Below are 17,111 nucleotides of genomic sequence, written 5' to 3' on the forward strand. Positions count from 1 at the left end.
CCAACGGAGGACCTCGCGGAGGACACTGGCGCTCTGGCCGGGACAGAATGGTTAAGCAGGAGGTTGAAAGGATCAATCAGGTAAAGTAATCGTTCCATTTGTAATTTTCCAGATTGATTGATGCCTATTTCACTTTATGAATAAATAAAAATCTTATATGGTAACATGATAGTTAAAATAGTTTTGTTTTTGTACATTTTGTCCTCATTTTTCATACTACTATAGCTGATAACCAGGCGCTCATGCAATTCACTAAGAGAAGAAGATCCTAGGCAAGTCTGTTGCAAGATTGGCACAGAAAGTGTAGATTTTCTTATTGATACTGGTGCTACCGTCAACACCATTACGACAGCTGTGTGGGAAACGATCAAGAGCAATTGCCGTTCAGTTATTCAGGATTTTGTGCTTTTTCCTGAGGAAGTTTTGCGTAGTTATGCGAACCAACAACCACTTGAAGTAGCATGTTCATTCAAAGCATACATTGCAGTGAACAATCGACCGTTACAGTTGGCTAAATTCTTTGTGGTCAAGGGAACTAATCTTTCGTTGCTCAGTTATGAAACGGCAAGTAATTTGAACTTGATCCGTATTGGACTACAGGTTCCTCCGATAACGGATAGCGGAACCAGATTCAATGAAGTTTTGTACTCGCTTTCTGATACGAGACTGGATCCGAGAATGCTTGACATTACAGTGGCGCGTGAAAACGAGCCCCAGGAGTTTCCCAAAATCCCTATTGCTGCCGTAAAATTCAAGGTTGACGATGCAGTCTCGCCCAAACAAATCATACGGTATAACATCCCAAAGGCGTTTGAAAGTGCAACTAACGAGAAGTTGAGACGAATGGAGCGTAGGGGTATCATTGAAAGGGCCGATAAAGAACGTGATATTATTACATACGTATCCCCTTTGGTATTAGTTCCCAAGGGCGGGAATGACTTCAGAATTGTAGTAGATTACCGGGAAGTGAACAAGGCGATACTTCGTGAGCCGTATCCACTGCCGTCGTTGGATAAAATTTGGACTGATATCCCGAACGGTACGATGTATTTCTCTAAGCTCGATTTGAAAGATGCATTCTTTCATATCGAGTTACATGACGAAGTTCGCCACTTCACAACCTTCATGACGGCCAATGGATTGATGCGGTTCAAAAGACTCCCATTCGGATTGTCATGTGCTCCGGAGCTTTTCCAGAAAGTAATGGAGAGACTACTGGTAAACTGTAAAAATATCATTATCTACCTCGATGATGTCTTGGTGCATGGTAATAGTCTGTCGGAGTTGAGACAGAATGTGGACAAGGTGAGAAAGGTGTTGAAGGACAATAACCTCACTATTAATGAAGAAAAGTCTATGTACGATCAGAGAAAGATAGATTTTCTGGGATTTACTATAGATGGCACCGGAATTTTGCCAATGGCAAAGAAAATATCGGACGTTATGCTGTTTGAAAGGCCAAAGGACACATCTGAAGTTCGCAGTTTCCTCGGTATGCTTACCTATATAAGCCCGTTTATAAAGAACTTTTCGCATAAAACTAAGCTGCTGCGTGACCTCCTAGCAGATAATACGAAGTTTTTGTGGACTATAAAACACCAGGAAGCTTTTGAGCTGCTCAAGAAAGAAGTAGAGCACGATTTGATAAAGAGAGGATATTTCAACGAAGACGATCGTACTGCTCTTTATACAGATGCTTCCCCTTGGGGCTTGGGGGCGATCTTGGTACAAGAAGGAATGCAAAAAGAGGAACGTCGAATCATTGCTTGCGCTTCCAAGAGTCTGACGGAAGCAGAACGTCGATACCCGCAGCTTCACCGAGAAGCGTTGGCAATCGTTTGGGCGATGGAGAAATTTTCTTATTATCTGCTTGGTAGACGTTTCATCCTCCGGTCCGACAGCGAGGCACTCATGTTTATGACAAAGAACACAGGCCGCAAGGACGTCGGAAAGAGAATCCTGTCAAGAGCTGAAGGTTGGATGTTGAGGATGGACCATTTTGTGTATGATTTTGAACATGTGGCTGGCAAGAACAACATTGCGGATGCAGCTTCGAGAATCGGCGTTAGACGTGAGTGTCCGCAGTTTGGAATTGAGGAAGAGCCACAAGAACTGTTTTCCGTCTCCGCAAGCCCAGGGGTTATCAACGACCAGCTGTTAGCTCTGACAAACGCGGAAGTGATTTCTGCACTACTTAAGGATGATGAACTTCAAGCAGTCATTGAATGGTTGGGAAGGAAGGAGAAGTGGCCGGAGCAGATCGCAAAATATCAGGCATTCCAGAGCGATTTGTACATGCAAGGGGACGTATTAATGAAGGGTGAAAAAATGGTGTTACCGTCAACACTGCGAATTCGATCACTTCGTTTGGCTCACCGGAGTCATCCTGGTATGTCCACCATGAAAAATTTCTTAAGGCAAGGCTTATGGTGGCCAGGTATGGATCGAGAAATCGAAGAGTTTGTTAGAAGCTGTCCTGAATGCCAACTTGTTACTGTCGCTTCCAATCCAGCCCCCATTGTTATGACAGAGCTTCCTCAAAACCCATGGGACTATGTATCGATGGATTTTTCCTCGGCATCAGATGTACATAACTGGAAGGCGCTGGTTCTGGTGGATAATTATTCTCGATTTCTCGTCGCTGTACCATTGGACAAAACGGACACTGAAGCTGTGAAAAGAGCATTAAGAAGAATTTTCAATACGTATTATATTCCGAAGACAATGAAGGCCGACAACGGCCCCCCATTCAACAGCGTGGATTTAAAGTCGTGGCTCAAAGATGTCTGGGGAGTAAAACTGATTCACTCTACCCCTTTGAACCCGACAGAAAATGGCCTTGTGGAAAGAAGTATGCAGGGCATCAACAAGATCACAGCGATTGCCAAACTTGGTAAATTGAATTGGAAAGAGGCTTTATTAGATTACGTAGCTGCTTACAACTCATGGCCACACCATGTCACCAAGATCCCCCCTGCTGAGTTAATGTTTGGAAGAGCTGTGCGGAGTGTGCTGCCAAATCGTCGCACTGACGAACAACAGTTCATTGATGAAGAACTTCGAGATCGAGACCGGAAGGCGAAATTCGACCGTAACACTAGAGTGGACATTGCTCGTCGCGCTCGGGAAAATGAAATCGAGGTAGGAGATACTGTACTGGTTGCACAACAAAAACGTGACAAAGCTGACACTCCATACAAAAATGCTTTTCACAAGGTTACTAAGATACAGGGAGCTGGCAGAGCAACTGTAATGGACGCTGCCACCAACAAGACATTCGACCGAAATGTCAAGTGCTTAAAGAAGTACGTGGAACGTAAGGAGAATGGTTTCAACGATGATGGTAAAATAGTCTTTATTATAGAAATAATCAAATAACTGATAACAAAAAAAAAAAAAAAAAAAAAAAAAAAAATTTTTTTTTTCTCTTCCTTTTCTTTCTTCTTTTTTTTTTCTCTCTCTGTTACAGTTCAATCGGAGGTCGAAGTATCTGGGAAAGAGCGAGGGCTACTCGATAACCCTAGATCATCGAATGAGTCGACAGTGAAGGATGCTGCAAGAACCTATTCGCCTGCAAGTATCGAGGACCTGAGTGAGGAACCCATTGCGAAACGTCGTAAGTCACGGCAGATAAGAAAGCCGCAACGACTTCTGAACATGGTGGGAAATTCCCCCGATTGAATTTATAATTTAGATTTTCTTTGTATTATACTATTATTCCTGTCAGGGGAGGATGTGGTATTCTGGATGAGAGTGTAGTTGAGATTGCATTGATAGAGAGTCAGTCGAGAGAAAGAGTGAATAAACATGGGTGTAGTCATAAGTGTCGTCAAATAATATTAGTCGTATAAATCAGTATATTCAGAATATCACAGTTATGTCATCTAACCTATTTAAAGGATACAAGTACATACAGAAAACGGTTTTTCCAGGGCATCCATTTGATGTATCAAAAGAGAAAAAATACAGATTTTGAACAATGAAAAACTCAATTCAAATGCAATTACTACACACAATCACAGTCCTATGTCAAGATCCCGTTCGTGCCCCTAGGCTCAGACCCATCAACTTTTTCAATAAATTTTCGGATATGTCCGCTTTTCCTCCCATCTTATCAAATTGAGCCGCGCACTTATGATAAATGATAAATGAATAATCAAACACATTGTTTTGACAGGGATAATTTTGGTAGGGATAGGAATCATTTTAGACTTTAGAGGGATAAGGTACTATTAAAAAAATCTGAGCTGAGAAATAGTAATCTGATTATGTTATTAAGAATGCGTACTTTATTTTGACCGAGCAAAAATAGAGTTTAACTACAATTATGCTTTAGTGTGAATAACATGTGCAATTCTTTGACAAAATTATTACACCAATCGTTAGTATATCAAAAATACTACAATTTATCCGAATCCTAGAGTTCCTTGTATTAGAAAGATACAGAAAGTTCAACATTAAGATGGTGGGGGCGTACTGTATAGCTTGGCGTCTCTAGAAGGCTCATCCAACATATTTCCGCTGTTAATTAACTGATAGCCAAACCAGTTGGGCACATTCGACAGATAAATCGTCGTTGGCAATATCTTGCCCAATAATTGTCGCCGCTGCTGCGAAACGCAGTATAATCTGTGGTGGTCATCACATACACTCGGCCGTCGTTCTTACTTTTGTTTCTACCAGAATCATTGTGCATTCCAATTAAAATGATATGTTTTATGTCCTTTTTTATTGTGACAACCAGTTTTACGACCGGTGCTATCAAAGTTCGTTGTGGTGACAGATTTACAACCCTACGATAGGCGAAAGAGTCATTCGCTAACGCTCATACTAGAGGCAGCCGACCGTTTTATGTGGCGCTTATTCGTATTTTTTTTCACATACGCACTGCCTTCATTAGCATGCCTATCTTTATTCAAAAAAAGACGGGTGGGTAATGTCGGGGACATAACCGGAGTGACGTAGGACTATACAAAGGGGACAGCTTTTGTTAAATATATATTTTAAATATATTGTTTTATTTTGTTCTCCTACGTGAATACCTACCTATCTACCTGAAAAATGAATTAGTTTACTGTTTACTCTTTATGAACATGTTGGTGGTTCTGAAAAGAAACTTTGGTGTTGTGTTTTGTTTTTATGATGTGATGCGATGCGATGTTAAACGATGCCATACAACCACACTGGCTTGAAAAAAAATGAGATTTTTTTTGGGGTCCGCGCGTTTTGTACTCTAGCGGTACACACTCACAGGATAGAGACAAATCGGCAGACTCAGCCAAAGGGGCGAGTCCAACGAGACGAACGAATGAGCCTTAAAAAGGCAGCGATGGCAAAAAAATATATTCATTACGATTTGTTCGCTCGTTGCATTCACATGCAGTTGTTTCTAACAAACACGAAGGCACCGAAGACTAGTGGAATAGTGGGAAAGCCGCCAAAAAGTTCGGCACGGCGCAGAAGAATATTTCGGAAACCGACAAGAAGAAGGAGAAGGAATCATATGCTATCTACATCATAAGGTGCTGAATCAGGATCATTCCGACACCGGTTTCTCATCAAAGACGATGAGCGTCAATGCATCTTTGAGCGTATCGTAGCAGAAGCTCCGCGTCTGATCCACTACAATAAGCGGTCAACCATTACGGCGTGGGAAATTCAGATCGCAATCAGTCTGTTGCTGCCCGGTGAACTTGCATGCGGTTTCCGAAGGTACCAAAGCGGTGACGAAGTATACCTGCTCCAAGTAAAGAGCGTTTTCCGACTGCTGATCCGGAAGCAAACCCTAAAAAGGGTCCTTTTCAGGACCACAAAATCATCTTTAATCTAAAGAGTTTATTGTTTTGTTATCACTCGATATCCCCATCTTGTTCGGCTAAACCTTCCTGTTTAGCGATTGCGTTTGCCACTCGCCACAGCTTTCACAGTTAGAAAATTACTTCCCATCCAGATTGTGACCTGTTGTACAGTAAATTACACTTAATGCGACGTGCCGAAGCACCACTCAGTGTCGCATTGGAAGCGATTTTAACCTGTAATTGAACATCTGCGATGACAGTGGTACAGTGTCGACTTTCAATGTGGGATCATAATTTGGATCCCGATTTTTATGTTTACAAAAATGTCCAACCAAATATGTTGCATTACATGTCTGTCCAATTAGCTAAATGTTGAAATAAATGTAAATTACTGTACTTTCAATCTGGAGGCAATTTAAGAATTGGTGAAAATTGAATGATTGCGAAAGTCCACAACCATCAATAAACTCAGAACAACTGACAAATTCACATACTCATAATATCCTGGCAAACAAATTATGAAAAAATCAATTTGTGTTTTATTATTATTTTGGATATTATTTTAGAATGCATGTTATACAACTGTATTTCGTGAACTCTTTTTTTGAAAGGTTTAATGGCCCTGATAAGCGCCGTGTTTTATAGAATGGTTCCAATTTAGAAAACTCAATACTCGTGGTTTTGAAAAAAACCATTTCGAACGCCCTCGATGCCGCCTTGTTCTGGATTTGCCACCAAAGTAGTTTGAATAAAGAACAAACTTTTTTCTTCTGCTACCTGCTGCCGTTTTGTGATTGCGTTTGCCACTCGCCACTCGCTGCAACTGCCTGTTGTCTTGATGTCCACCGAACCGATTGTGGTCTGTTCTGAATGCGGGTTTTCTTATCGTCCGCGGGTTTTCTTAGCGATCCTCCTTTGCTCCTTTGCCATGTCCAGACATGGCTGCTTGTGTTGGTTTGTTGATGTGATGTGATGCGAAACGATGTGGTGTATGGTTTGGATGAGAATGATCGTTACGGCATCGGAGCGGGGATTTTTAAGCTGACTGGCTGACTCGAGAATTACGCATGTGTGAGACTGCGACCAATGTTTCGTTCATTTTTTTTTCTTTTTCCTTTCCAATCGTGCTTCATTCTATTTCGCTGCTGCTCTGGTTGCCCGTTTTGGTCGGTACGATTTGAGGAGCACAAAATGGACCAATCAAAAATGGGCACATAGTGTATTTGGACAATTCTTGATATTTCACAATTATTCAATTGTTTATCTCAAGAAAAATGAAATGTTATTCGTTATGATAGATGCGTAGATATATTTCCTATCAATTGATGCAAACACCTTTGCGATCTATTGAGAAATGCCCGAGTTATAAGCGTTCCAAATCTTGCATTTTTTCCTACTTGTTCAGTGCCTAGATTTTCATTTCACCCCCTATATCTTCCGGTTAGACGTAGTCCTACGTCAAAAAAAAACAGCAGCCCAGCAACATGGGCGCATGAATTACGTCAATGTGCAACGGAATGAAAATTCATAACTGAAAAATGACATTGTATATATATTCTGTTACTATTTCACTCTTACTTTGATGTCTAGGGCCAACCAAACTGAATTCCATTGGATAATTTGGAGGTCCCACATCAAGATACAAAAAAAGCTCGTAAACATTCTCGCAACTCATTTGTTGCTTATGGGGTTGTGATAGAAATCTAATAAAACATCCTCCTACTTTTTACTCACGAAACCACCGTATCCTGATCCGATTCCTCTCTCTCTCTCCCTCCCCCTCACACGCCTCGAGGCGTCATGAAAAGCGATTACAGCTAAACGCACTGAAGCGCAACATGTAATAAAATTTATCCATCAGAAGTAAAGCCGTGAAAGGAACATAACATGAAACACCAAGAAAACAGAAAAAGAGGGCTTATAGCGAACATCGAACAAACGGAACCAAGCGCATACCGATTCGATGAGCCGCGAAGAAGCAACAGCGCATTATCAGCACGTGCTTTCAAGTATTGTTCGTCTCGGTGAAAATACCGTGGTCGTGGGTGGACGTCGGGTGCTTGATCCTTGCGGAGCTCTATCAAAACGAACACAAAAATGTATTAAGATTAGAAATGAAAACAGAGAAGATTACCTACGCCTCGCGTTATACGATAGGGTTAGGATGTTTTGCTCAAGTAGCTTCAGATCATTCCTTCCTTCCCGTTTACTTTCTTCCCGGTGGTGGGGTGATGGAACGGGTGATAACGGAATAACTATGTAAATTTGTATGTTATTGAAGTTGTTTCTTTTTTTTTTCTTTCGAGTCATTGTCCGTTCACGTGAAATAATGCAGTGGTTACTTGGATTCTAATTTTATGCAGGTGTCTGAGATGTTTCTAAACGAATACCAAATGGGAAGGTGGGTTCGATAGCGAAACATAATTGGATTATTTGATAGTTTGAATTTATTTACCAATAGAAATAGTTAACTCGATTTTTCATTCGGAACTTGCTACGAAATGTTGATTTGCACAATAATATACCCTATGCAAAATATGAGCTCATTCAAACTTCATTTACTGGTGTCACAAACATTAAAATTTGAGTTTTTTTGAAAAACGAAAAATTACCGAAAATCGAGGTTTTGAAAAAAAATTTTGGATGCCAAATGTCTTAAAATTGCATTACTCGTGGAGATTTGCAGTTATTTCTAAAAAAATTTTTACCAAAAACATGTTTTTTTTTTGGCATTTGGCCGTTTTCCGTCTGGAAAATTGATTTTTGAAAAAAAAAATTTTTTTGAGATAACTGTAAATCTCGACGAGTAATGCAATTTTAAGACATTTGGCATCCAAAATTGTTTTCAAAACCTCAATTTTCGGTGATTTTTCGTTTTTGAAAAAATATATAATTTTAACGTCTGTGACACCAGTAAATGAAGTCGGAATGAGCTAATATTTTGCATAGGGTATTGTGCAAATCAACATTTCGTAGCAAGTTCCGAATGAAAAATCGAGATAACTATTTTTATTGGCACCCTAAACCATACTTTTCGTTTCGCATGCTGAAAAAAAACTAACTCCCAGAGTGCTGATTTTTGACAAAAAAATTTTTTTTCGAGATAACACTAGATCTCGTCATTTGAAGACATTTTTTTTCGAAAATCCCGATTTCCTTTACTCCCACCTTGGGTGATTTTTCGATTTTCAAAAAACTTAAACTTTGACCGCTTTGCGCCACTCTCCTCTAAGCCCGATTGAGATGAAATTTGGCATAGGGTGTTTTTTCGAGGTGGTGAACATTTTGTATAGGCTAACTTTTTGAAATTTTAGGGTCGATTTTTTCCCATACATTCATTGGCACCCTAACGTAGAGTGCCAATGAAAATGATCATCTCGAATTTTAGAATGTTACCACATAAAACATGTTCGCCACCTCGAAAAAATATCAGCTCAATCGGACGTAAAGGAAAGTGGCGCAAAACGGTCAAAGTTTTAGTTTTTTGAAAATCGAAAAATCACCCAAATGAGGAGTAAAGGAAATCATGGTTTCAAAAAAACTATTTCAATGCCAAATGTCTTCAAATTGCATGAAACGTCGAGATCTACTGTCATCTCGAAATTTTTTTGTGAAAAAATCGACACTCTGGGACTTGCAAAATATTAGCTTAACCGGACATCATTTTATAGTGTCGCAGGCGTTAATGTTCACCCGTGGCCGAGTGGTTAGCGTCTCACCTTATCATGCCGGATGTTCGGGTTCGATTTCCGTTCTGGCCGGGGATTTTTCGTCAAAGAAATTTCCTCCGACTTGCACTGTGGTCACGCGTATTCTAGAGCTGCCCCTCGGAATACATTCAAGGCGTGTTATTTGGCTTGAGAAATCTCAACAATGTATTGATTAATGACGCTAGTTAATGCATACGTTGAGACGGCAAAAGTTCCAACCCATTCAAGAAGAAGAAGAAGGCGTTAAAATTTGAGTTTTTTGAAAGCCGAAAAATCACCGGAAATGTCTTATAATTGCACAAAATGTCGATATTTACTGTAATCTCGAAAAAAAAATTATCATAAAAATATTTTTGTTTTTGCGCTCGGTCGTTTTTACATCTGAAGTCAATTTTTGACAACAAATTTTTTTCGAGATAACTGTAAATCTCGACGCGCCATGAAATTTCAAGATATTTGGCATGAAAAAAAATTGAAACCCCTGATTTTCGGTGATTTTTCGGTTTTCAAAAAAAACTCAAATTTTAACGTCTGCAACACTGAAAAATGAAGTCCGATTGAGCTACTATTTTGCATTGGGTATATTATCGTGCAAAGCAACATTTCACACAAAGTTCCGAATGAAAAATCGAGATAACTATTGTTCATTACACCATTAACCATATATTTTGCCCCACATTCCGAAGTCCCAGTGTATCGATTTTTGACAAAAAAAAATTTGAGATGACAGTAGATCTCGACGTTTCATGCATTCAAATTTTTTTTAAGACCCCGATTTTCTTTGCTCCCCCCTTGGGTAATTTTTCGATTTTCAAAAAACTCAAGCTTTGACCGTTTTGCGCCACTCTCCTTTAAGTCCGATTGAGCGGAAATTTTGCATAGGGTATTTTTTCGAAGTGGTGAACATTTTGTATGGGGTAACTTTTTGAAATTTTAAGGTTATTTTTTTTTCCATATATTCATTGGCACTAAATTCTAAATCTATTTTTAATTCTGAAGTATATTTACAATTTTACTTACTCTACGTAAAAGTTCTCAATAAATATTGCTCCAGGCCACGGTGACATTGCATCGGAGTACGCACGAAAATTTTATTGTATGATGACTGACAAACAGTAACAAACTATTTTGTTCGCTTTAAAGAGGTATTCTAGTGTAGAGATACGAATTTCGGACGTTTTTTCTAGCTACGAAAAATAAAACAAATAATATTTTTACTATCCATTATATCATTATTTGTTTATCTGTCTTTTAATAATAAAACAAAAAATCAACGGAAAAAAATATTCATAATTAGAACAGTTATAAGCTGATGAAGTGTAGAGGTTCAAAAAAAAAGTTGTACCATTACGTACACGATTCCAGTCCTGGTTATTTTAGTGACGAAACGAAAAATCTAACAGATTCTGAATCAGTAAAGATGCCTCGGATAAGTCAATAACATGTGTTTTGACCAAAATGGCGGCTTTTTGTAGAAAATGCCGTTTTTAAGCTTTTTTGCTACGTTTCCCGATTTTTTTAAAATAGTGAAACTGAAAAATTATGATATTGGTTCATGCGATAGAGAGATGCATACAGATTGTATTCATATAAACTCGACAGAAATCGGTTCAGTAGAACTTGAGTTTGAAAGTTTGAAAAAAAACTAGTTTCGCGAAAAACGCGTTTGATGTTCACTGTTATGACCGAATAGATTAGATGCAGCATTACTAAAAGGGCTGTAAATCGGTAAATAATGGTAAATAATGGTAAATAATGGGAGTTCTTTCTAGGGTAGGTTCTTGAATGTCTAAACTTCAGAAATACGAAGATTTTTTTTTTCAGATTTCTAGTGCAGAATACAGCCTTAAGCAGACGAATTCGAACGAAGCGTGAAGCAAGCAATGTAACCACACCAATACAATTCTATGTATTTGATTACTTCTCATGATTGCCTGCGCTTCGTGCAGCCACATTTGTGTAAGAAACGGCAAGCAATGCCATCGCGGCCTAAAGTACATATTGACAGATTTCGGCCAACTCGACCATGTGTTGGCATGAACCTCTCAAAATTGAATGAAACTTTCTGGGCGTGAACACCTTACCTAATTAAGCAACTTGGCATATTTAATTCTCAAAAAATATCTAACATATGGAAAGGACCAAATATTTTTGACCATTTTTTTATAGAATTTTTTTACTTAAGTCCTAAAAAAAAGTGATCTATGGAAGTGTTCGGGCGCAGTCGCAACCCATCAGAATTAATTGCAAATTATCACTAGCTAGAAAACTAAAACTCTTAAAAGTAGTTCAAAGATGAACTGCTCGTGATAATTGCGGTGAAACTCTGGAATTTTCGTTGGAAGGAAGAACGAATGGTGCCTCTTATAACAAATTAGTATTTTTTATTCACGGATAAGAAATTACACCATTGCGTTCACACGTGGAATAGCTGCTGCACCGTCGGAGAATGCAACTGTACCCGTTTGCTGTTCTTCTCCTGCTGCTGCTGCTGTTGTTGTTATTTCTGCTGCTGCTTATTGCGTGGTGGTCATTATAACACTGGTTAAAGTTGGTGGTGGGAAGAAAACTGCACGATTGTTGCAGGAATATTGCTCGGTGGTCGTCGGAATACTAAATGTGGAGCGCATCGGGCTCGCCACTTTTATAGCGGATTGCATTGATTCACACTTTCGGTGGCGTGGTTTCGGTTGCTAAGTTTTGGTCGGCACTCGGAGAGTCGGGCGCGAACAGGAAGAGTTATACGAAAATAATTGAATTTTCAGAAAAAATTTTTTTTTTTAAATCCTACCTTGAAACGAAATTGATTTCAAAAACGTTTAGTTCAGTTTAGTTTAGTCGATTATCTCAAAATGGTCATCTCAGATTTTGATGAAATAGTAAATAAATAGTAGATAAATATGTAATTAGAAGAAATAAATAATTAGAAGAACCGATTATACTTAAAAAACGCAAAAACAGATCCAGAAAAAAAATTAATATATGGTAATCGGTATCCTAGTGGTATCATATAATGTTTACAACCTAGTCTCATGCCTACCAACACACGACACGACACGAGATTTATATATATATATATATATATATATATATATATATATATATATATATATAGATCATCAGATACAGTTTTTGTTTAATACGATGTGCCGTTCTGAAACAAATCATTACAGGTGATGAAAATGAATCATAAACAAAACTGTTGAGCAGCAAACAACTTGAGTTAAGCGAAATTAACCACCATTAGCTAACCCCAAAGCCGGTTTCAATCGAAGAAAGTCATTCTTTGTTTTTGATGGAATTGGAAAGGTGTTCTTATTATGAGCTTCTACAAACCAATCAGTCGATAAATCGCCACAAATCTGCTCGCCACTTGCAGCGATCCAGGACAAATTTCCAGAAATAATCAATGTCATAGACGTCGTGTTCCATCGTGGCAAACTTCATGTCTCCTTGTCAACATGACAAATTATTTTGGAGTCTGGCTATCGCACCAGCTATACCATCCGATATTGCACCTTCAGGTTATCAGGCTTCAGGTAAGTTCAGGTTCCTGCCAAATTCACTCAAGGACAACACCTCTATCTAAACCATGTGGACAGCATAAAAAATATCTTTAACAGTTTTCGACGAGAAGGCATATTCAGGGCGGATAGATTTTATAAGCTGCGTGAAAGATGATGAAACTATTCATATAAAACTGAATAAATGTATGTTTGCCTATAAATACGATGCAAAAATCGGCACGTATTTTTCGGACCACCCAATATAAGCTACAACTGGGGTGACCAAACATTTGTCTATAAAACAATGTTTGAACTAAAGGATAAACATATATAAAAAAAAACTATTGGTTACTAAATGATAATTAAGTAAAAAACACACACACACAGAAATATTCCGAGAATTTTCCTCAGAGGAGATGCAATACTTATGCGCTAGCGACAGCTTACTTACTATGCAAGGGTGAAGTTTACTTCGCAAATAATCTCTTTTCGCTATCCCCCTTCGTTGTTTCTATTCTAGAAACTCGATGAAAACATTTCTTCTTTGGCAGAAATGATGCCATTTCGTGTGCTGGCGGATCAAATGTGCAAATAATGATCTGTTTTAAAAGCTTAAAAATAGTTCGTATTTATGCGAGCAGACATCTCTTTCTGTTTTCTTTTCTCATTTCATTTGGGATTGTGCCATACGATGTGATAAGTCCATACGATGTCAATGGGGATCGAACCAAGGCCGGCTGAAATGCAAAGCTGTTTCACACGACCACGCTATCCATATAGCTGCCAGCGCTGTTATTTAGAAGCTTGATAATATTACACCTAATCATAAAATAAAGTTGAAAAGTGGATAAAGAAGAACAAGAATATATCTTTCTATGTCTGGGCCGTGTATTTGGCAAACTATACGAAAAGTTTTCATATGCTTTCATTTAAATGTGTCTACTGTTTCGCTCGCTCATATTGGCTCTAGCATATATATTATACAAATGATATACGTGTATTGGGGAGTAGAACATTTTCTGTTATTTTTCAGCTCATTCAATGTAATAAATCAGGATGCCATAACATGTGCTAAAATTTAACTTTGGGTGTGCCATGGAGTCTAACGCCCGAATTATATGCAAACATGTTGTTTGTTTCTCTTCCCCCACAGCGCAAGCAGTGAGTGATACCTTGAAACATGCCTACTTCATTCGCTAAATTGTTTTATTATCTTCACTATTAATGTTATAGTCAAAAAATATCATATTGAACAAGCACTCAAAAGAACCGTTTTTTGCCTCAACGTAATTTATCCATGATCTTTCAGGGGGTCGTAGAACACTTGATTTCATCCGAAGGGGGTCCCAAAATTGAAAAAAATTGGGAATCAGTGACATACCCAGCAAACAAGCAGAGACTTCAACCCTGCTGAAGCCAACTGGAAAACATAAGCATCACCGTCGCCACTACCACATCCAAACAGCACCGTCAGCCAAGATCAAGAATGCACGGAACAGCAACAAAAACCGAAAAGCACAGGGGGAGAGAGATAACACGTGAGAGAGCGAAGCATTTTCCTTTCATTTTCATTGCATGCTTCGCATAATCTTGTTGCGTGCGTCCTATTCCTCTATGCGGCGGGTGGCTATCAACCGTCTAGTCGGCCACGCTACAGCCAGTTCTGTGCAGTCCTCCGTCGCGAGTGGTTGGTTTCCTCCCGAGAACCTTCGTCCTTTTGCCACCGGCAAAGATTATCACGTGCATTTCACAGTTCGTGCTGTCAACAGGCGCGCGCGCTCTCAATTACTGTTCCAAAGTTTATTTTTCGATGTTCGGGAAAAAGTTTGCTCACAGTCCGCAGCACACACGTTAAACGCCGAGTAATTTGGTTCAGATTTATTACGTTAATTAAGACCGCCTGTGCCGAGCATAATGTGTGAATTTACAGCGAGAAGTTGACGATAAGCGATCCCACGGAAAAGTGCAAAATCTCGTTAAAATATACCCCAAACACTCATAAAGTGTGTCGATGTAGGAGCAAGTTGCGCCTTTTATGTGTGGGAGAAAAAAAAGCATTAAACAGAGATTTTATCGTCGTTATTACGTGCTTCTTCGGTCCCAAACCGCGTTTCAGGAGCCAACTCGCGGCAGCCGCAAATTTCGTATTTAAAGCGTGATTCTGCGGCGAAAGGAAAGTGCCGGACCAGCGGAGGCATCAATTATTAACCCTCGTCCCCGTCGTTAGTGTGGCCGTCAGGAAGTTTGTTTGTACGAAGGACTAGGACTAGTCACGGCACGTGTCACACGATGCTTCGCTTTGGATTACTGAAGTACAAGAAATTGAATAACGTCGTTGGGTCTTCCTCGATGGAACCGGAACGGGCCAGTTTGGCACACAGTGGGGATAATAATGGTGGCAATCAGACGCGTGCAGGGACGCCACAGGCGACAACACCTGTGCGCCAGCATCACCACCAGATCCACAATCAGTTGAATGGGAGCATCATGAAAAATGTAAGTATTTTTTGCCATGCCCCGTTGTTAGATGTATATTTTACGAGCGCACGATGCACTCGTGCTCCCGGGAATTTTCTACGAAAAGTTTTACCTATTTTACGAGAAGATGCAGCGATGCTTTGAATATTGAAGGACGAATGGAGGAGATCAAAAACACCGTCAGTGTAGGCCAACGCTATCGGATGAATTTTGAATTCGGAAAATCCGTGTTGAGACCATGGAAAAGCACGGGACGTTTGGCTTAATGGCCGACTGACTTCAGTGACTATTTGGGGCATATAATCACATCATTCGCAATGAGATTCATCATTTCACTTTCGTTGTCCTCGCTGAAAATACTTCGCATATTTTATGCATGGAAATGAGCACTGTTGAAACCGACGCCGAGGAGCCTCACCCCAGGACAAACAGCACAAGAGCTTTCCGTCCCGTCCAACATTGAATGGGATCATCAAAAATTCATAATTCTCCAGCCTTGTCCCTCCTCCCTTGCTACTGATGGTAGTTCTAATAATATTCTAATCACCAGCCACCCAACCGCCCACTAATTCACCTCGAACACAAAAGAGCAAGTGAATAGCAGAACAATGTCATTTATTCAACAGGAGTCATCGGAGGAGGGAAGCGCTGGAGTGCTCATTCTGTCATGACGTAAACTCATTGAAGCTGTTGCCACAAAGCCTCCGACCATCATCGTCGTTTGGCAGCTCCCATCTCGAATCCAATATCCGCTTTGCTACCGTGGATTTTCGATGGGGTTTTGGCTTTTGTGTTTACGCAGATTTTATTTAGCTTGTAATGCTTTTTAAAATATGTAAGCTAATATTGTTCGCTTTGCGCAAATGTTTTCGGTGGTTTGGTTGAAGATTGGTGGAAGCAATGGGCTGAATTATTAATGCCTTGAATGAGTTTTAAAGGTTTTTCGATGTGGGTGGGTTTTCCGGGAAGTACGCTTTGGGGGATGATTTCGGTAATTAGGTGCGGGTTTTATTCGCAGCTGGGCCAATGTGCGCCAGACTTTTGATGTTACGAAGAACGAAGCTGATTGAAATTGTAATCGTGTTATTAGCTTTTTTTGCTGCAAGGCGGGTGGTAGTTTCGAGCCGTGGGCGCGGGAACTCGTTAATCGGCATTCAAAACACATTCAAGAAGCCTTCGCTTTTTCGAAGCTTGACATTGAGTAAACTGTACATTTCGTAGTTACACGAATAATGCTTTGAATGTTTGGGAGTAGTGATCCATCTTCATTATACAGGTTCAGTGACTGGAATTTTAAATATTCAGTGCCGACCACGCCACCACGAATCACCGCTTTGGATTGATAGGAATGTTAATCACGACCAGAGGAACGGAGTGTGAGATACTTCGTATCTTATTAAATGAATACAACGTTAACGACCATACTTTCTTGGGCGACATATTGAAATTCTTCAAAACTTTCAAATTAATTTTAATTCTTTTATATTCTTTTGGATCCGGAGCATATTGAGTCGAAGTCTAGAGCTTGGATACTGAATCCAGAAAGTAAACACGAATCTAATACAGGACTCGATTATCCGGAATGTTGATTTTTGTTGACTCTGGATAAGCGAATTTTC

At 39.6% G+C, this 17,111-nt stretch overlaps 1 protein-coding gene across 1 annotated transcript in view; it reads left to right on the forward strand.

Moving 5' to 3' along the window:
• Positions 1 to 14,665: 14,665 nt before the first annotated feature.
• Positions 14,666 to 17,111, forward strand: part of LOC129778034 (uncharacterized) — a 35,275-nt gene continuing 32,829 nt past the window's right edge. The window contains exon 1 of the mRNA XM_055784669.1: positions 14,666 to 15,510. Coding sequence (XP_055640644.1) covers positions 15,304 to 15,510 — 207 coding nt within the window. The 5' untranslated portion in view covers positions 14,666 to 15,303. The remainder of the gene's footprint in view (positions 15,511 to 17,111) is intronic.

Source organism: Toxorhynchites rutilus, chromosome 3 (assembly GCF_029784135.1).
Source record: "Toxorhynchites rutilus septentrionalis strain SRP chromosome 3, ASM2978413v1, whole genome shotgun sequence".
NCBI classification, from domain to species: domain Eukaryota; kingdom Metazoa; phylum Arthropoda; class Insecta; order Diptera; family Culicidae; genus Toxorhynchites; species Toxorhynchites rutilus.